The sequence below is a fragment of the Saimiri boliviensis genome, chromosome 4 (genome assembly GCF_048565385.1).
Source record: "Saimiri boliviensis isolate mSaiBol1 chromosome 4, mSaiBol1.pri, whole genome shotgun sequence".
NCBI classification, from domain to species: domain Eukaryota; kingdom Metazoa; phylum Chordata; class Mammalia; order Primates; family Cebidae; genus Saimiri; species Saimiri boliviensis.
In genome coordinates this window covers 113,607,400-113,627,917 of record NC_133452.1, presented here as the reverse complement: position 1 = coordinate 113,627,917, position 20,518 = coordinate 113,607,400, and the positions used below count along the sequence as shown (strand labels likewise).

General features: G+C 41.4%; 1 protein-coding gene across 3 annotated transcripts in view; it reads right to left on the bottom strand.

Annotated features, from left to right (window-relative positions):
- SLC17A5 (solute carrier family 17 member 5) overlaps positions 1 to 18,044 on the bottom strand; it is a 51,707-nt gene extending 33,663 nt beyond the window's left edge. For 2 of the 3 annotated variants that reach the window (XM_039467811.2, XM_039467810.2), the window contains exons 1-5: positions 17,840 to 18,044; positions 9,663 to 9,859; positions 7,005 to 7,238; positions 2,450 to 2,537; positions 299 to 385 (exon numbers count right to left, since the gene is read on the bottom strand). In XM_039467811.2, the coding sequence (XP_039323745.1) occupies positions 299 to 385; positions 2,450 to 2,537; positions 7,005 to 7,238; positions 9,663 to 9,859; positions 17,840 to 17,963 (730 nt within the window). In that variant the 5' untranslated portion in view covers positions 17,964 to 18,044. The remainder of the gene's footprint in view (positions 1 to 298; positions 386 to 2,449; positions 2,538 to 7,004; positions 7,239 to 9,662; positions 9,860 to 17,839) is intronic. The other variant, XM_039467812.2, reaches the window with a different exon arrangement.
- Between the last annotated feature and the right edge of the window lie 2,474 nt (positions 18,045 to 20,518).

Sequence of the window (20,518 nt, the reverse complement as noted above, 5' to 3'; positions counted from 1 at the left end):
ATCCTACTTTGCTTGAGAAGAAATTGAAAATATCCAAGACAGTGATTTTTTCTGACAGCAAATGTGTGTCCAGGATCAACAGTCGTTAGAAATTCTACAGAGAAATATTCCAAAACTAACATCAGGTCATAACTCAGATAGGTCAAGCTAACCATACTAACTTGAAAAACAGGTTATCAGTAAGTGTTTTAGAACTTTGAGGTTTGGTGATTTGGAATGTATATTTTTAACAAAGTATTAGGCTACTATTATATTTTGAATTTGTTACATTATAATTTAGTTAAAATTTTAAACTTACCAAAAAAGTAGAAGACATAAGTCCAATTCATATAGTAGCAAATTATTCCAGAAAGAGGAAGAGAAATTACTGTCCCAAGCTGTGCTCCTAGAACAACACATCAGACGTTATAACCTTTGGAGAGAGAGAAACAAAAATAGGACAGGCAAGTCTACTGCTGACAGAGGATGGGTAACAGGCTGGGCACAGTGGCTCATGGCTGTATTCCCTGCACTCTGGGAGGCTGAGGTGGGTGGATCACTTGAGTCTAGGAGTTTGAGACCAGCCTGGGCAATATGGCAAACTCCTACCTCTACTAAAAATACAAAAATTATCCAGGTGTGGTGGTGGCACATGCCTGTGGTACCAGCTACTTAGCTACTTCAGAGGCTGAGGATCCCTTGGGCCTGGGATGTCAAGGCTCCAGTGAGCTGTGATTGTGCCACTGCACTCCAGCCTGGAGTGAGACCCTGTCTCAAAAACAAAAACAAACACAAACAAAAAAAGGCTATAATTTGGCCCCAAAGAAACAAGATTAGAAGAAAGATATAGAGTTAGTGTACAGGACAAGCAAAGGAATGGAAGTAGGAAAGCAGACAGTAGGCTTGGGAACGTCATCTGGGTAAAGGAAAGGAAAAGAAAAATAGATAAGGCTGGAAAAATAGGTTGAACAGTCAAACGGTTACTGAGTACCTACTCCATGCTAGGCACTACCTGCCAAAGATATAAGGCTAGCTGCAACAAAGTAGTGAAGACTCTAAAGAATCTTGCCCCTCATTCAAGGAGTTTGGGATTTATTCAATAGGTAAAGGGGAACCTTAGATAGTACCTGTTCTTGAATCTATCATCAGATTTCTCATGTCAATCTCCACATAGTTGCAAGAATAATTTTCTTTTTTTTTTTTTTTTTTTTTTTTTTTTTTTTTTTTTTTTTTTTGAGACGGAGTTTCGCTCTTGTTACCCAGGCTGGAGTGCAATGGCGCGATCTCGGCTCACCGCAACCTCCGCCTCCTGGGTTCAGGCAATTCTCCTGCCTCAGCCTCCTGAGTAGCTGGGATTACAGGCACAGGCCACCATGCCCAGCTAATTTTTGTATTTTTAGTAGAGACGGGGTTTCACTACGTTGACCAGAATGGTCTCGATCTCTTGACCTCGTGATCCACCCGCCTCGGCCTCCCAAAGTGCTGGGATTACAGGCTTGAGCCACCGCGCCCGGCCGCAAGAATAATTTTCTTAAAATGCAACTGAATCATGCCTCTTAAAAAAAAAAAAAAAAAACTACATTATTTCCTGTATCCTGTAAGACTTCATATAACCCGGCTCATCTCTTTCTCTAATCTCATTTTATGCCATTATCCTCCTTACTCACTGAGTTCTAGCCACCCACAGTAGTTTTCCATTTCTTTGAACCCTTATGTTATTTCTTGCCTGAGAGCCCTCATACATGCTGTTCTGACTGGCTGAAGTGCTCTTCTCCCTGCCTGACTGGTTTGATCTTATCCTTCAGATTTTAGCTTAAAAGAACCACAGAGAAGTCTTTTCAACTACTGTTTTTAAAAAGCAGTCAGGTGGAAAAATTTAAGTCAATGAAAGAAAGGCTAGAATTTCTTATGCAATTTGGTAAAATTATAATTCACATATATAAATCTCATGTTATCTCACCTGTAGATCAAAATGATGGCAAATAAAGATGCATCGAAAAAAGATGCATGAAGAGAGGGGTTGAGAATCATGATACATTCATTAGATAATCAAAAGAGAAATCACAGTTTAAGGACAAAAACATTCCATTTTCTAGCTTCTGGCCTTTTTTTTTTTTTTTTTTTTAAATAGCATCTCCAAACAAAAATAAATCAAAAACAAAACAAAACAAAACAAAAAAAGTAAACAGAAAAGAAAAAAAAATAGCAGCTCTACACCAGTATCTGAAAAGGCAACACATTTTGAAATAATGATGGTAGATGAGGAAAAGGACAGTCAATTAAGCCACATTACTACAAGCTGTTGAGCCAAAGAGAAAAATCGGTAATAAAGTTATACTACTGAAACTTAAGTTTCTCCCCAAAGGGGCATCCCATCCAACATTGTACAGTTCTGGTATGCAGGTACTTTCCCCTCAAGGGTGATATACACATAACATATTACAGCAAAATTCGTTAATAGTTATCTCACCTGCATACGAAATGCTAAGAAGCTTGCTTCTTTCAAGAGGGGGAGCCCAAGAAGACCACATGGCATGCATGGCTGGAAATGTGACACCCTGAGAGAAGGGAACATGATATTTCTGATGAAATACAAGGTAGTTTTGTTAATTTTTTTTTCTTTTTTTTTTTGAGATGGAGTTTCACTCTTGTTACCCAGGCTGGAGTGCGATGGTGCAATCTTGGCTCACTGCAACCTCCGCCTCCTGGGTTCAGGCAATTCTCCTGCCTCAGCCTCCTGAGTAGCTGGGATTACAGGCACGTGCCACCATGCCCAGCTAATTTTTTTTTTTTTTTTTTTTTTGTATTTTTAGTAGAGACGGGGTTTCACCATGTTGACCAGGATGGTCTTGATCTCTTGACCTCGTGATCCACCTGCCTCGGCCTCCCAAAGTGCTGGGATTACAGGCTTGAGCCGTGTTAATGTTTTAACGTAAGTTAAGTATTTTGCTGGGAAAGCATTATCTGGATAAGCATCAAACCTGAATTAGGTTCCATGAAGTGAGACATTTTTACAGTGTTAAGTGAAAGTACCTTATAATGAAGTACTTTCAAAATTTGAGGGCTGGGTATGGTGGCTCAAGCCTATAATCCCAGTACTTTGGAAGGCCAAGGGAGAAGGATTGCTTGAGCCCAGGAGTTCAAGATCAGCCTGGGCAACATAGTGAGACCCCATCTCTTAAAAAAAAAAAAGTAAAAAATGCCCAAAGATTCATGGATTTTGGAACTGGTTTGAAGATAACAAGAAAAGGGTTACAATAAATCTAAAAGAATTGTACCGAGTGAGGACATAAAGGGATCATGCTCAAGGTTAATTTTTCTCATTCACTTTATTGATCATCTGAATGAAAAGGGGATATTACTAACTTATAACTTTGAAAAACACTGAGCTAATACTTTGGGATACCGAAAAAAAAATTCGAGTTGACAATCAACAGGCATGTTTACAGCCATTTTTCTTTTTTTACTGTGATAACAAGCCTAGTAAATGACAATTACTGATACAGAGTGGTAATGGGATGTGGAAGCAGGAGGTTTGTAGAGATTGGGTAAATGAGGAGAGAGCACAGGAGAGTGGGAGAGAACAGCTCTCTTTGGACGCTCTCTGTGTCACTTCAGGAAGATCAGTTAACCTCCTTGGACTTCAATTTCTTTATCTGTAAAACAGAGATAATATTCCCAATCTTGCATAATTGTTGTAAAGATAAAAGCTAGTGCCATTTTACGTGGAGAGAATAATACATGTTTTAATACTTTGTACTTCCTGCTGACTCTTTCAAAAACAAAACAAAGGAATTAAAAAAAAAAAGTAATACCAGTGGAAGGCAAAGATGATTTAGGTAAATTGCTAATCAATAAGAATCTATATCATGGAGTATCCACAGGATGAGTCATTCTAGAAGAAAACTGAAGATGTTTGGAAATGCCCACAGATATTATGTTGTAGAAAACTTTATTATAAAACCTAGGGACAATGTAGGTATATTTATCGTGAATTAGGTGGTAGGAATGAGAGATGGTAATCTAAGTGTCCTTTATAAATGAGGAAATGGCCGGGCGCGGTGGCTCAAGCCTGTAATCCCAGCACTTTGGGAGGCCGAGGCGGGTGGATCACGAGGTCAAGAGATCGAGACCATCCTGGTCAACATGGTGAAACCCCGTCTCTACTAAAGGTGCAAAAAATTAGCTGGGCATGGTGGTGCGTGCCTGCAATCCCAGCTACTCCGGAGGCTGAGGCAGGAGAATTGCCTGAACCCAGGAGGCGGAGGTTGCGGTGAGCCGAGATTGCGCCATTGCACTCCAGCCTGGGTAACAAGAGCGAAACTCCGTCTCAAAAAAAAAAAATAAATAAATAAAAATAAATGAGGAAATGTACCTGTCATACATATTGGAGGGATGAAGAAGGACGAAAGAATCCGAATATAAACGCAACTTAAATTCTATTCAAAAATAAAACGTCGGCTGGGAGTGATGGCTCATGCCTGTAATTCCAGCACTTTGGGAGATCAAGGCAGGTGGATCACTTGAGGTCAGGAGGTCGAGACGAGACTGGCCAACATGGTGAAACCCTGTCTCTACTAAAAATAGAAAAATTAGCCAGGCATGGTGGCAAGTGTAATTCCAGCTACTGATCCCAGCTGAGGCAGGAAAATCGCTTGAACCCAGGAGGTGGAGGTTGCAGTGAGATGAGATCGCCCCACTGCACTACCGCCTGGCGACAGAATGAGACTGTCTTAACAAAAAAAAAAAAAAGAAATACAATGACACCTGAGATAACAGTAGTAATATGATAATATGATATAATGTTTAATTAGTGACATAAACAGATAAACAGACAGGAAGTAAAATATGGGGATACATCCAGCAAAGAGATTCAATACTACGATCAGAGAAAAGATGGTAGATTTAAGTATATTTTACTTTGTCAAGAAGAAGAGGAACCTGGTAATAGAGGAGTCATTTTAATTTTGTGATCAGGAAGGGTTTACTTAATTAGACCTCTACTGATAAGAACAAAAACATTCAGATGAATGAAAAATCTTCGAATAGTACCTTGCAATATCCAAAGTATTCTAGCAATCCTTATCACATATGAATTTTTTATCCTGTGGTTGAAAACAGGGAAGGTATTTGAGTCCCAATTTAAAAAATTAGGGAACTAGGCCGGGCGCGGTGGCTCAAGCCTGTAATCCCAGCACTTTGGGAGGCTGAGGCGGGTGGATCACAAGGTCAAGAGATCGAGACCATCCTGGTCAACATGGTGAAACCTCATCTCTAAAAAATACAAAAAAATTAGCTGGGCATGGTGGCACGTGCCTGTAATCCCAGCTACTCAGGAGGCTGAGGCAGGAGAATTGCCTGAACCCAGGAGGCGGAGGTTGCGGTGAGCCGAGATCGGGCCATTGCACTCCAGCCTGGGTAACAAGAGTGAAACTCTGTCTCAAAAAAAAAAAAAAAAAAAAAAAAAAAAAAAATTAGGGAACTGAGGTCTAGAGATTAGAGCTTACCTAAAGTTTCCTTGTTAGATACAATGGAGCTGTTATTCAGACTCTAGTCCAGTGTTCATTCCAACAGCATGATATGCTGCTACTTAAAATAATCTTCATGCTCTACACCAAACCCAGTGGCCACTATCTTGCTTGAATTAAAGAAATGCAAGAGAACAAAATACACCTTTGCCTGGGTTTCACAAGTACAAGTTCAAAGTTATAAAGGAAAAGTGAAAATCATTTAAGTAAGGAGGCATACATGATGAAATACAAAAGAAAAGTGGGAAGGAAAAGAAAGACAAGAATCAAAATTTTAAAAAATGATAAAACTCTTAAGGGGAGGGAAATAGAGGCAAAAATTAATACTTCTAAAAACAGCAGAATCATAGAACTAAATTGAGATAGTTACATAAAATCATAAAATATTTGTCCCTAAGTTACAAGACCAGAAAAAATAAAAGAACAAGTGATAAAGAAGAAATTCAATGCAACTTAACAGTGTAAAACGTGTTTACACTGTTTACTATTGTGTAAAATGTGTTTCAGGTCTGGGCATCAATGATAGAGCAGAGTTAAACTGTGATTAAAAAAATACAAGAGGTAAGGACGGCCAATTTTTTTTTTTTTTTTTTTTTTTAGACGGAGTTTCGCTCTTGTTACCCAGGCTGGAGTGCAATGGCGCGATCTCGGCTCACCGCAACCTCAGCTTCCTTGGTTCAGGCAATTCTCCTGCCTCAGCCTCCTGAGTAGCTGGGATTACAGGCATGCGCCACCATACTCAGCTGATTTTTTTGTATTTTTAGTAGAGATGGGGTTTCACCATGTTGACCAGGATGATCTTGATTTCTTGACCTTGTGATCCACCCGCCTCGGCCTCCCAAAGTGCTGGGATTACAGGCTTGAGCCACCACGCCCGGCCAGGATGGCCAATCTTAACCATCTTTTTTTCTTTTGAGATGGAGACTTGCTGTCGCCCAGGCTGGAGTGCAGTGGCGTGATCTTGGCTCATTACAACCTTTGCCTCACGGGTTCAAGCAATTCTCCCACCTCAGCCTTCCAAGCAGCTGGGATCACAGGTATGTGCTGCCATGCCTGGCTAATTTTTGTACTTTTAGTAGAGATGGGATTTTGCCATGTTGGCCAGGCTGGTCTCTAACTCCTGACCTCAAGTGATCTGCCCACCTCAGCCTCTCGAAATGCTAGAATTACAGGTGTGAGCCACTGTGCCCAGCCTATCTTAACAATTTAATAATGGTTTATTTTCTTCTCTAACGTACAAGTTATGAAGTCTTTTCTGGAAAAACATTTTCTCTGGTTTTTGAGTAAAGGTTCAAATTTTGGGGTGCTCCTACCCAAGACCTCATTTACCAGAAACAATCATTCAGGTAATTTTCTAGTTAGTCCTTTCTGTAAAAAGCAAATCCCTGTTATCAGTCACTGTTATTTTTTGGTTCATATTTATAACAAAGAGTGAAATCTTTAAGAAGAAGAGGAGACATAGGGTAAGAAGTAAAACAAGAGAGAAAAGAAAATTACCTCTCCTAGCCCTTCTAGTGCTCTGAGTACAATGAGTGGTCCAACTCCTAAATCTGCAGCAATGGGAGTGAACAGGGTGAGGACAGCAGTGCCAAGGATCCCAAATCCTAGCAGCAGTTTCCCCCCTATTTTGCTGGCAACATATCCTCCAGGAATCTGTGTGATGATGTAGCCATAAAAAAAAGAACCAAGAATCCATCCTTGAGTTTCTGCATCCCATTGGTACTTCTTACCCTACAAAAAGCAGAAGAGGATAAAACAACCCTTTAAGACCTTCACAGAACAGCTCTTTTCTCTTACTGGCATGTAAGTACATATAAATGAGATTTTTGAACTACTATTTTGGACTGAAGAACATGCAAACTTTCTAGTAAGTGGGTGAGTCATAACAATACAGACATATAGCATTTAGAAGTGAATGGAATGGAAGTGAAAGTCGTAAACTTCAAGAAGGCTTGCAATTTTATGAAACTAGACTGCAGGATGAGCTGCAGAAGCTTTGTAATAACTATGAGCAAGAAGGCTCACAAAAGAATCACAAAAAAGGTCTAAGTGTCTCTGAGCCTACTATGGCTCGGAAGGCTGCTGTTCCCTGCTACTCCAACCAAAAAAGAGTCACAGCCTTAATCTAGGAACCTAGTAAACTGTAGTGGTTGAGCTAGGCTTTGGGAACCAGGCCTGGTTATAATCCTAGCTCTATTACTTAACAGATGTGTGATCTGGGAAGAGTAAACGGCACATAAAATAAAGCTTGATGCACAGTGTTTACTTAATGCTGGTTATTGACATGCATAAATATAGATATTAATAATATCTCCCCATTTCAGACCAAGCACTTAAACATATAGAACAATACCAAAAAGCCAGAATTTAAATCAACCAACAAGCTTAATGTGAGCAGAACCTGTGTCTTCATAGCAGCAGCACATAGTAAGGTACTAATGAAAATTAATGACTGATCTGAATATCTGACATCTTCAGTGCACGTAGCTGTATAACCAAACCAACGTTTCAAGAACCATTCCTGGATTTCTTTCTACTGCTGACATAAGGCAGATGAAGATAAGTAGCAGGGTCAACAAACGCACTTTGCAAAGGAAAAGACACAAAGCAAACTCCTACTTTTCCTTATTTAGGGTACCAATTTGCAGTTTATCTGTGGAATTCTAGGATTTCATGTATGATCCAGCAGTATTGTCCCTGAAGGTCACAGGTTGGAGTGGAGAGAGTGAGTGATGTGTGCCCAAATGTTATTCAACATTACTGAAGTCAATATATAAAGATTTTTGGAGACATTTATTTTGTTTAGAGAGAAAACCTCTTTCCTGCTTGAATACACTGCCTATAAATGACAGAGGAGACTCACCCAAGTATGAACCTTCATGAGCAGTGAAACCCAAATACCTTCATGAGCACTGAAAATGGATGAAAGTTTACTTTTTTTTTTTTGGAGAAGGAGTTTCACTCTTCTTGCTCAGGCTGGAGTGCAATGGCATGATCTCAGCTCACTGCAACCCCACCTCCTGGGTTCAAGTGATTCTCCTGCCTCAGCCTCCCAAGTAGCTGGGACTACTACTAGGCATGTGCCACCATGCCCAGCTAATTTTGTATTTTTAGCAGAGACAGGTTTTCTCCATGTTGGTCAGGCTAGTCTCAAACTCCTGACCTCAGGTGATCTGCTCACCTCAGCCTCCCAAAGTGCTGGGATTACAGGTGAGAGCCACTGTGCCCAGCCTTTTTTTTTTTTTTTTTTGAGACAAGTCTTGCTTTTGTTGCCCAGGCTAGAGTAAAGTGGTACAATCTTGGCTCTCTTCAATCTCCGCCTCCAAGGTTCAAGCGATTCTCCTGCCTCAGCCACCTGAGAGGCTGGGATTGTAGGTGTGTGCTACCACAACCAACTAATTTTTGTATTTTTAGTAGAGATGGGGTTTCGCCATGTTGGCCAGGCTGGTCTTGAACTTCTGACCTCAAGTGAACCACCAGCCTTAGCCTCCCACAGTGCTGGGATTACAGACATGAGCCACTACACTCAGCCTGAAAATATACTTCTAAAAAGAGTACTAGCTTTTCTTTCTGTACTGTCTCCTTGTGTGATAAGCAAAATAAAGTGTATATAACTTAATTATAAACAAATGATGAACACACATTTATCAATTCCACTATAACATAAGGCAGGCAAAATGACTTAAATAGGTTAGGTTATGCATGTGTACATTCAGAAAAGAATATCCTAAGAAATTGGCTAGTTCTTATTTTTCATCTTGCAAATGAGATTACCTAAACTCTCTTGCAGCAGTAATCCTGTGATAAAGGGTTATAAATGATACTCCTATAATAGCTATTTAGAAAATTTAAAACAGTTTAATTTTATTATGTAAAACAGGTTTTTCCAAATTTTCTTCAAGATGGTATATTTATAGAAGGAATGGAAGAACTATTTTTCAAACAGATCAATATGTATTATGGCATAGCAGTAGTAGCTATAGTTACAAGTTATTGCCCAATCAGTTCCTGGGAAAACAGAAAAAGAAAGTGATTCAGAGTATACATAAACAAAGTGTTTGTGGTTTCTGTAGGATGAAAAAATACCTTTTAATATTTTTACTTGTAAGTTTTTTTTTTTTAATTAAGGTTGTTTCCTTAAAAAATAGCACCTACCGTTTGGTTATGATGAACTTTTATGGGAGAAGAATGCTCTGGACACGCCTTGGAAGTTCTATTATCTTCTAAAGTTGTATTTGAATCTACCATATCCACTAACGCAACGCTTAGATTCACACGTAATGCATACACAATGAAGAAACCAAAAAAGGCCAAAATTGCTAAGTTGTAACGGGCAGAGCAGCACACTGGAGCTGAAATAAAGATTGGGGAAAATTTTTATTTATTTTTAAATTTTCATTTTTAGAGACAGGGTTTTGCCATGTTGCTCAGGCTGGTCTCGAACTCCTAGGCTCAAGCCATCCACCTACCTCAGCCTCCCAAAGTGCTGTGATTATAGGCATCGGTCACCACACCCAGCCACATTAATTAAAATAGCTAATTACATGATACTGTCTAAATAATGAAAAAGGTTGCTTTTCAAAAGTACAAAAATAATTATAAAAGAAATTTAAAGAATATTCTCAGATTAAACAAATCTAAGAAACATTGATCAAAGATTAGCTGTTCCGGCCGGGCGCGGTGGCTCAAGCCTGTAATCCCAGCACTTTGGGAGGCCGAGGCGGGTGGATCACAAGGTCGAGAGATTGAGACCAACTTGGTCAACATGGTGAAACCCCGTCTCTACTAAAAATACAAAAAATTAGCTGGGCATGGTGGCACGTGCCTGTAATCCCAGCTACTCAGGAGGCTGAGGCAGGAGAATTGCCTGAACCCAGGAGGTGGAGGTTGCAGTGAGCCGAGATCTCGCCATTGCACTCCAGCCTGGGTAACAAGAGCGAAACTCCGTCTCAAAAAAAGAAAAAAAAAAAAAGATTAGCTGTTCCTCGTATCTGCAGTTTTGGTAAAAATTTCACACGAGAGCCTGAACTATAAGAAAGTTCATTAAAACATGGAGGTAGGGCCGGGCGCGGTGGCTCAAGCCTGTAATCCCAGCTCCTTGGGAGGCCGAGGCGGGTGGATCACGAGGTCGAGAGATCGAGACCATCCTGGTGAACATGGTGAAACCCCGTCTCTACTAAAAATACAAAACATTAGCTGGGCATGGTGGCACGTGCCTGTAATCCCAGCTACTCAGGAGGCTGAGGCAGGAGAATTGCTTGAACCCAGGAGGTGGAGGTTGCGGTGAGCCGAGATCGTGCCATTGCACTCCAGCCTGGGTAACAAGAGCGACACTCCATCTCAAAAAAAAACAAAAAACAAAAAACAAAAAACAAAAAAACCACAAAAACATGGAGGTAGTAGTTTTATCACCTTTGCTGAGAAAAAGATCTATTCCAGATTCAATCTGAACCCCTATTCCCTGTCAGCTAGCACAGATATACAGCATGAGAAAAGTAGGTAAGGAGGTTTAATGGCATTACTATTCCTGAAAAACTATCTGAAACATGGTCAATAAGTACTTCACTACTTACAATGACATGCTATATTACTATGAGTTAGTAGCCATCTCATTGTAAGTATAGCATAGAAAAAAAAATTTACTGCCAAAGGTAAGGTATGAAATTTCTCTTGATAAATTTCTTACCTCGAAGAGTATCCTCAAAGGCTGGGTTTGAATCAGAAGCCATGATTACTTAAAAGCCATCATAAACTAAATGCATTTAAGAATCTGGACACAAACTTGCAGAACCTATGACAGCTGCAGCATCTGTAACAGTTGCTCAGTAGTTATCATGCTTAAAGGGCTCACAGCCAAAAGGGAAATGAGTGAATGTACCACGAAGATTTAAGAAAAAAAGGAATGCAGAGTAGGTTGGAGGAACCAATAAAAGGATCATGTGAGAGTAGTTTGACCTATTTTTTACTCTAACTGTGGGCTTATACATAGTTTCTCTTTTTCCTTCTTTTACTGAGTTGCAGAATTGGAGAGGGATGAGATTCAGGAAGCTAAGGATAATCAACCTCTTAGTAACAGAGAAATTAGCAAATTCAGAGTCTGAACATCTTTAGTTTAGTAAACTCTGCGTGGCTGATAAGCATCTCTTTAAAGACCTAAATATGTATTTCATTAAGAAATGGCATATTAAAATTAAAAGTAACTATACATGCAAATATGTGTGCTTTTATTTAGTAATGACACATCAACATCATATATGTGTGCATGTTTTTCTCCTACTTAAGAATCTTGGTGCTTTCATTGACCTAGCATCAAAGGAGAGAATATATTTTACAGAATACAAAAGTCTTAATACTGACTCAGATGAACTGATTTGGACTGAAACATTAATGAATATGCACAACTATACTTAAGTGTATATTAATATATTATGATCCAACTAACTTTTCTGTATGCTCTTATATATTTTAACAACTGCTATTAATTTTTTCTCTAAGATTTACTTCTCTTAATAGAAAACTTTTTTTTTTTTTTTTTTTTGAGATGGAGTTTCGCTCTTGTTACCCAGGCTGGAGTGCAATGGCAAGATCTCGGCTCACCGCAACCTCCGCCTCCTGGGTTCAGGCAATTCTCCTGCCTCAACCTCCTGAGTAGCTGGGATTACAGGCACGCGCCACCATGCCCAGCTGATTTTTTGTATTTTTAGTAGAGACGGGGTTTCACTATGTTGACCAGGATGGTCTCGATCTCTTGACCTCGTGATCCACCCGCCTCGACCTCCCAAGTGCTGGGATTACAGGCTTGAGCCACTGTGTCCAGCTAATAGAAACCTTTTCATTTGGCATTCTTAAATCCTTTCTTCAGGGGCACAGCTATGAAGTTCATGGTACCATTACCATACTTAGAGCCAGATCTGTAAGAACTGAATTTCTGAAGTTCTGTTCACATTGTCTCTATAACTAGAATCCAGGTGAATTTGCCTTCTGTTTCATCCAAATGGGCAGTTGTCCAGTTGACAGTTTGGATACTGAGAGGCATTTTTTGTAAAAAAACCACACACATTTCCTTTTTTCTTCTTTTGTTTTTTTAGAGACAGGGTCTTGCTCTGTTGTCCAAGCTGGAGTACAGTGGGTGATCATAACTGACTGTAACCTCAAACTCCTGGGCTCAAGTGATCCTCTCACCTCAGCCTCTTGAGTAGCTGGTACTAAAGGCATATGCCAGCATATCTGACTAATTTTTAAATTTTTTCTTTGCGGAGTCAAGTTCTCACTATGTTGCCCAGGCTGGTCTTAAACTTCTGACCTCAAGTAATCCTTCCATCTCAGTCTCCCCAAGCCCTGGGATTATAGGCGTGGGGTACTGTGCCTGGCAGAACACATTTTCTTTATCATTGCTCTGTGTCAGGTGACATTACCTAAAAGTCTGGATGAAGGACTCATAATCTCGCTACATTTGTGCATTAAAATCTGTTACTTTAAGCATTTTGGAGCAAGACAAATCTAGATTTAGGTACTATGTATGCTTTGTCATGCAGTATTTAAAAAGATCATTATCGGGCCGGGCGCAGTGGCTCACGCCTGTAATCCCAGCACTTTGGGAGGCCGAGTCGGGCGGATCAAGAGGTCAATAGATCGAGACCATCCTGGCCAACATGGTGAAACCCAATCTGTACTAAAAAAAAAAAAAAAAAAAAAAAAAAAAAAAAATACACACACACAAAAAAGATCATTATCTCAGCAAAGGCGTGAGGACATGTGAATTATGGTTTAAAGAGCTTATCCAGCTGATGGTTTAAAGAGCTCATCTGGTCCTTGCATGGAGATTATAGAAAGGAGAAGTGTGAATGGGAATGGGGAATGTACAGTCAGGGAGATCACTTAAGGGACTACTGTAGCTCTCCAGGTAAGAGATGAAGGTGGCTTAAACTAGAGTGAAAGCAGCAGAGAAGAAAAATGGGCAGATTTGAGATGTTTAAAAGGAGAATTAACAGGCTTTGCCCAAAGGTAGATGTGGGAGTAAGTAAAGGGGAGGGATGAAGTTACTAGTAATTCTCTTACTCTAAAAAACTTTATTTTTTGCTACATACTGTAGTAACTCTAAGAACTAACACTATTGAGTGAGATAGTGAGTATTAAGTTTAATAACATAAAACGATAGATAATTTATTTTTTTTTTGAGACGGAGACTTGTTCTGTCACCCAGGCTAGAGTGCTTTGGCACCATCTCAGCTCACTGCAACCTGTGTCTCCCAGGTTCAAGCAATTCTCCTGCGTCAGCCTCCCAAGTATCTGAGACTACAGGTGTGCACCACCACACCCAGCTAATCTTTGTATTTTTAGTAGAGATGGGATTTCACCATGTTAGCTAGCTTGGTCTCAAACTCCTGATTTCAGGCAATCCACCCACCTTGGCCTCCCAAAGTGCTGTGATTACTGGCATGAGCCTCTGCACCCAGCCAATAACAGAATATTTATTAAGCAAGCAGGGTATGGTGGCTCACACTTGTAATCCCAGCACTTTGGGAAGCTGAAATGGGGGAGGATTGCTTGAGGTCAGGAGTTTGAGACCAGCCTGGGCAACATGGTGAAACCCCATTCCTACAAAAAATTTAAAAAATCAGCTGGTTGTGGTGTTGCACACCTGTAATCCCTGCTACTGGGGAGGCTGAGGTGGGAGGATGGCTTGAGTCTGGCAAGTTGAGGCTGCAGTGAGCTGTGATTGTGCCACTGCACCTTTGCGTGGGTAACAGAGTAAGACTCTGTCTCAAAAAACAAATATCACTAAGCACTTAGTATATGCTTGGCACTAGTCCAAGTGTTTGGCCTGTATTAGGATTATTAGAAGGGTTCACTAAGTTAGTAATGTAAAATACCTAGAAGAGCTTAGCGTAAAGTAACTGTGAATTATTATTACGTTTTTTATTTTCTGGATATTAGGAATTTAGGTTATTTGTTAGGAACTGGGGTTCTCATTTGTGAGAAAGTAGGATTTGTGAAAAGCAGTTGTTGAAAAGAGTGGAGGCATGAGGTTCCCAGTGAAACACAGGAATGCTGGGCAGATACCCATACAGAACAGGTGGGAACAATCTGTCCTAGTGTGTAACTTCACAAGCACTGAGTACTGAGTGCCTGCGCTCAGGAGTAGGTACTAAGAAAGCAGATAGTCGGCACTGAGATGGATGTGATTACAAAGCAGAGGGCAAGGGAACTGAAAGTATTGGCAAGAAAATAAAGTGTTGGGCCGGGTGCTGTGGCTCACGCCTATAATCCCAGCACTTTGGGAGGCTGATGCAGGAGGATCGCTTGAGCCCAGGAGTTCAAGACCAGCCTGGGCAACTAAGTGAGACCTTGTTTCTACAAAAAAGAAAAAGAAGAAAATTAGCCAGGTATGGTGACACATGCCTGTAGCCCTAGCTCTTTAGGAGGCTTAGGTAGGAGGGTCACTTTGTGCCTGGGGGGTTGAGGCTACAGTGAGCCCTGTTTGTGTCACTGCATTTCGGCCTGTGCAACAGAGCGTAACGATGAAAAAAAAAAAAAAGAAAATAAAGTGTTAGACTTGGTTATAACCCAAGAAGAAAGCAAAATGGAGAGGGTTGAAGGTTTAGGAAAATACACACTAGAATATAAAAATCTATAAGGGCAGGAGCTTTTGTTCTGTTTCATTCACTTCTTTTTATCTCTAGTGTCTAGAGCAGTGTATGGGAGAATTAGCATGCTGACACAATTCTACTTTCTACACTTCACATTCTACTTATGGAATACTCATGACAGTAATTCAGAGAGACAGACTCATAATCCTATCAAACTGTCAGACCTACCAATTAACCAATTTACAGTAAACCAGTAGGGCAGAAGAATATGTTAAAGGATAGCATAGGCATATAAAATTGGAAGTATAAAAAAAGGAGGGAGGGGGAAATAGATCTTAAAAGAGACAAAAAACATTTCAATCATTTGGAAGGTATGGACATGATGGAGATCCTGATTTGAACACACTATAAAAAATTAGGACATAGGCTGGGCACAGTGGCTGACGCCTGTAATCCTAGCACTTTGGGAGGTCAAGGCGGGCAGACCACCTGAAGTCAGAAGTTCAAGACCAGCCTGGCCAACATGGTGAAACTCCATCTCTACTAAAATAAGAAAATTAGCTGGGTGTGGTGGCATGGGCCTGTAATCCCAGCTACTTGGGAGGCTGAGGCAGGAGAATCACTGGAACCTGGGAGGTGGAGGATGCAGTAAGCCAAGATCACACCACTGCACTGCAGCCTGGGTGACAGAGCAGGACCGTCTCAAAAAAAAAAAAAAAAAAAAAAAAAAAAAATATATATATATATATATATATATAAAACTGAGGAAATATGAACACTGAGTATTTCATATTTTTTGTTTTGATAACAGTACAGTAGTTATGTAGTTATGCTAAAAAGGGTATCTTTTAGAGCTAAATAGCAGAAACATTTACATATGAAATGACATGGTATCTGGGATTTGCTTCAAAATACCTAGTATGTATGAGCGTAAGAACAAATGAAGCAAGACAGGCCATGAATTGATAACTGTTTAATCTGGGTGCCGGTTACATGGAGGTTCATTATATACCTCTCTTGATTGCCATATATGCTCCTCCTCTTTAAAACTTTTATCATATTCTAAATAGCAAAAACAATACGTTACTACTATTTCCACTTCGCTTGCTCTCCAGTGGGTATGTAAAAACAGAAAAAAAAAAAAAAAAAAAAGAAATGGTTATAATGAAGGTAGCCACCTCAAGCCAGCAAGGACAGGGCCAGTACTCTAAGATCTATATATTCAACCCATGATTCAAATAGGGATTGTTTTTAAAAGTGATGCTATGAGCTACTTTTTAAAAAAATCAACTTTATTAAAATATAATTTACATGATAAATTTATACATTTGTCCATCTCAATCCTGATTGAGATGTATAGCTTTTCTATCCACATCTCTGCCAACATTTGGTATCCTCAGCCTTTTTGATTTTAGCTATTCTAGTGGTTGTATAGTGCCTCATTGTAGTTTTAATCTGCATTTTCCTGAGAAAAATGATTAACACTTGAGCTAAATTTTGATTATACATATACATATTTTTCAATTGTAAAAATACAAAAGTTTCTGGCACACATCTTTATTATAACTTTTATTTCTGTATTTCTATATTTTATGAGGAATATTATAAAATTTAAACGCTACAAGCCACAGAAAATGATCAGTTTATGGAACTAAATCTGACTTCCAGGTAAAACGTAACTATGGTACGGTATTTACAGTTTGTGTTGACTAAAGTAAGCTCCCAGCTGCCATTTGGAGCTACAATCTTGCCACCTCTACTGCCATCATCTGGTAACATTAAAAATATAAAAAATATAGAAAACTATACAATTCTGGGTCAGCCAAAGTCAGATTTCCAATGCAACTCTTTCTCAGACACACACATATTTGAAACTATAGAATGCATGCAAACGGATTTGCTCTTTAGTTTTCGTTACTTTTAAATATACTACAAAAGTGTCAAATAGCAAAATATTTTAATTTCCTCAAATTTAGGGAAGATGCTTTATGAAGTACCTGCTTTTTGATTTGTTCCAAGACCTTTGGCAAATTACCTTAGCACTCTATAGATATTTTGAGGATAACTGAACTGTTTCCTAACTTAAGTCATAGACTGCCAGATGGAAAAAAAAAATGTCCTCAATGTCTTTAGTCTCTTACTGCACAAGACATTACTGTCTGTACTGTCAAGACATTCTCTGGGTGATGCAATAATTGCCCTCTGCACACTCACAAATGTTAACTCCAGTCCTTTTTTGTTTCCCCTCCCCGCCTAAGAGGCTACCAGGTCACATGCTGGCGGATACGCAGTGGCGGAAACCTAGCAGTGACAGGAAAGGGCAGCCCTTTGCCTACTGATTTGCAGGTTTCTCCTCCAGTTCGCTCTCACACCGGGGTCCCTCGCACGGACCTTAGCCCATTCATTTGAAGGTTCGCTCCCAGTTCGTTCTTCCACTGGGTCCCTCGCTCAGCACTACCCAAAATAAGCACCAGCTCAGCGCCGGCTGTACAGCCGCTCCTCGTCCCCGCCCCGCGGGGCTGCACCCGCCGAGGCCCCGGCTCGGCTCCGCGGTCACGGTCCGGCCCCCGGGGTTCCCGAGGGGCTTCTGGGCCCCGAGGCAGGCGGGGCTGAGCGGGACTCTGAACGGGCACCCCTCCTACTCTCTCCTAGCGCCTGAGCAGCTCCGGCCCCGCCGGCGCAGGGTGCGGGTACCCCGGCCATGCCCGCCCAGAGCCCGCTGCCCCCGGGTCCGCCGCCTACCCGAAGCCCCTCGAAGACCCCGGCGCATACCGGCTTCGGCTTGTGGGGCGCCTGGCAGAAGAGGTGTGCGATCCGTGCTCTCCTCGCCATCCTTCTGGGCCAGGTCCCGAACCGGCGACCTCATGACGCCTACGTGGAGCGGGCGCCTTCGCCGCCTGGCAGAGAAGGGCGCGCCGACCCAACAGCTGGCCGGAGCAGCCGGGTCGGGGGCGTTGGCACCGCCTCCCGGACACGTCTCGTCCCCGCGACCCCGCCCAGAGACGGCACCGCCGACTCCGCCCCCGCCGCCATCTTAGGTGTGGGCAACTGTGGCGTGGGTTGGGCGAGGGAAGCGGAGTTCCAGGAGTTCTGGCGGGACTGGCGCAAAGTGAGCCCGCCCCTCCGGTCTGCAACGCACGCCGGGGAGCCGGGGTTCCGACCACCGTCTCCGCTCCTGCACCCTCTTGTAAAGTGCAGGGGCACCCCTTCCTGCAACGAGGAAGTGTGGGTGATTGCAGCAGGGCGGTGGGGACTTGAATTGCACATAATTAAGGGGAGGTCTTCGACCGAGCTAGGGAAGTGGGTGGTGTGCATTTGTGACAATTTGACATTCAGTTGTTAGCGGTCAGTTGCCATACTGTTAGCAACCTTTGTACGATCTACCCCGTGACTGTGACAGCATATTGTCCCTAAAATAGCTTTTTTTTTTCTTCTTCGGACAATGTCTTGATCTTTTGCCCAGGCTGGAATGCAATTGCGCAATCACAGCTTGCGGCAACCTGGAACTCCTGGACTCAAACGGTTCTCTTATTTCACCTCCCCCAAGTAGCTGGGACTACAGGCACACAGCACCATGGCTGGCTAATTTTGGTTTTACTTTTTATTTTTGTAGCGGCGAGGTCTCATTATATTGCCCAGGCTGATTTCGAACTTCTGGGATCAAGCAGTCCTCTCATTGGCCTCCCAAAGTGCTGGGATTATAGGCATGAGACACTCCTCCTGGCACTAAAATAGCTTTGAGGTGAAAAAACAGCAATGGAAATTTGTTGAGTCCTATGAAATTGTTGGTTTTATAGGTAAAAATAATCAGCGTAGGTAGTTTCATATGGTTTGACCTATGGAATCCTCTGATGTATGTGTGCGTGTTATATCTCCACAATATAATTTGGATAGATTGTGCTAGCATTTACAGACTCTGAGAAAGTGAAACTAGGAAAATGTGGGGGTTCAGTCAGGCCGGTGGGAGAAATTTTAGTTACAGAGAATATACAGAAACCCTTTTGGAAGGCCTGCAGATTTTTACTATAGTACTTGGTTGAAGGCAACCTTGTCCCCTTAGTTAAATAAATTAGAGCAGAAACAAAGGAATGTGTGGGGACTTTATCTAACTTGTTTACTCAAGTCCTAAAACTAACCTTTGATTTTTCTGGATGACTCTCTCAGGGGGATGTCTACCAGGGATATTACCTTGGGATATTAATGGTGATTGCTTTAGGCCTCAGAAGCTGGCCTTTAATCTTTATCCTCAAAGCCTTTGTCATTTAACGTATGCTGAATAAAGGCCAGGAAGACCAGGGAGTTGGGTGGGGGGAGCTGCTATTAACTACTTTGAGGTGAATGGCCAGGACACCCCAGCCTTCTCTTCCATTGTATTCTGTGTTAGAATGTACTTATTTATCCATTGTTGGGTCAGGGTGTGCAGGACAGACGCCTGAAGGAAAACCCAGCTTGTGTTGGTGGGGCAGATCTGGTGCCACTAATAAAGGCTGTCTCTGTGGAGGTAGAAAAGATGGGGTAAATGCTCTCTGAGAGTGGTGTAGACAGGGAAGACCCACAAACTAATAATTTAGTAAAGTAGATTACAAGCATGGTGAGGTCCATGTGGGAGCAAAGAGGAAGGTCCTTTACCCAAAAGGGAGGGTGAGGATTTCTGCAGGCATCCGTACCTCCAGATCAGTAAATGCTAGGGAAGTTCTCAAAGCAGCAAATCAAGCCTTGTTTCTTAGTTGCTGAATTACCATGTAGATTATTTACACTCTCTAAGGGTTGTAGGAAAATGCCATTCTCAAACTTGATTATGCAGAGTCACCCGGAAAATCCTTTTAAAATGTAGATTCAGATTCAGCAAATCTGGTGTGATGGTTAATTTTATGTGTTAACTTGCAGGATGTTTTTTGATGAGGTTAACACTAAAATTACTGTACTTTGGGTAAATCTGGTTGCCTTCCATAATCTCGGTGGGCGTCATTCAAGCAGTTGAAGGCCTGTCTAGAATAAAAAGTCCAACTCCCCCATGTCTCCTCCCCAGGCAAGGGGGACTTCTCCAGCAGAGTGTCTTCAGACTTGATCTGTACCACAGATCCTCCTGGGTCTCCAGGCATATGTATCATCATCTGTTTTGGGTCTGGAGTTGGCTGGCCTATATTGTGAAAGCCAAAACTTTATTACCCAAACTACCCAATGGGCACTGTTTCTCTGAGAAACCTACTATATCTGGGATAGGCCTGAGATTCTCTACTGCTATCAAGCTCCCAGATATCCAAGGTTATAGAAGACTTGGGCCAGGGAATATAGGTTCCAACAGACTTGAAAGACTTTAAACCAGATGAATTCTTTTTTCTTTTTCTTTTTCTTTTTTTTTTTTTTTTTTTTTTTTGAGACGGAGTTTTGCTCTTGTTACCCAGGCTGGAGTGCAATGGC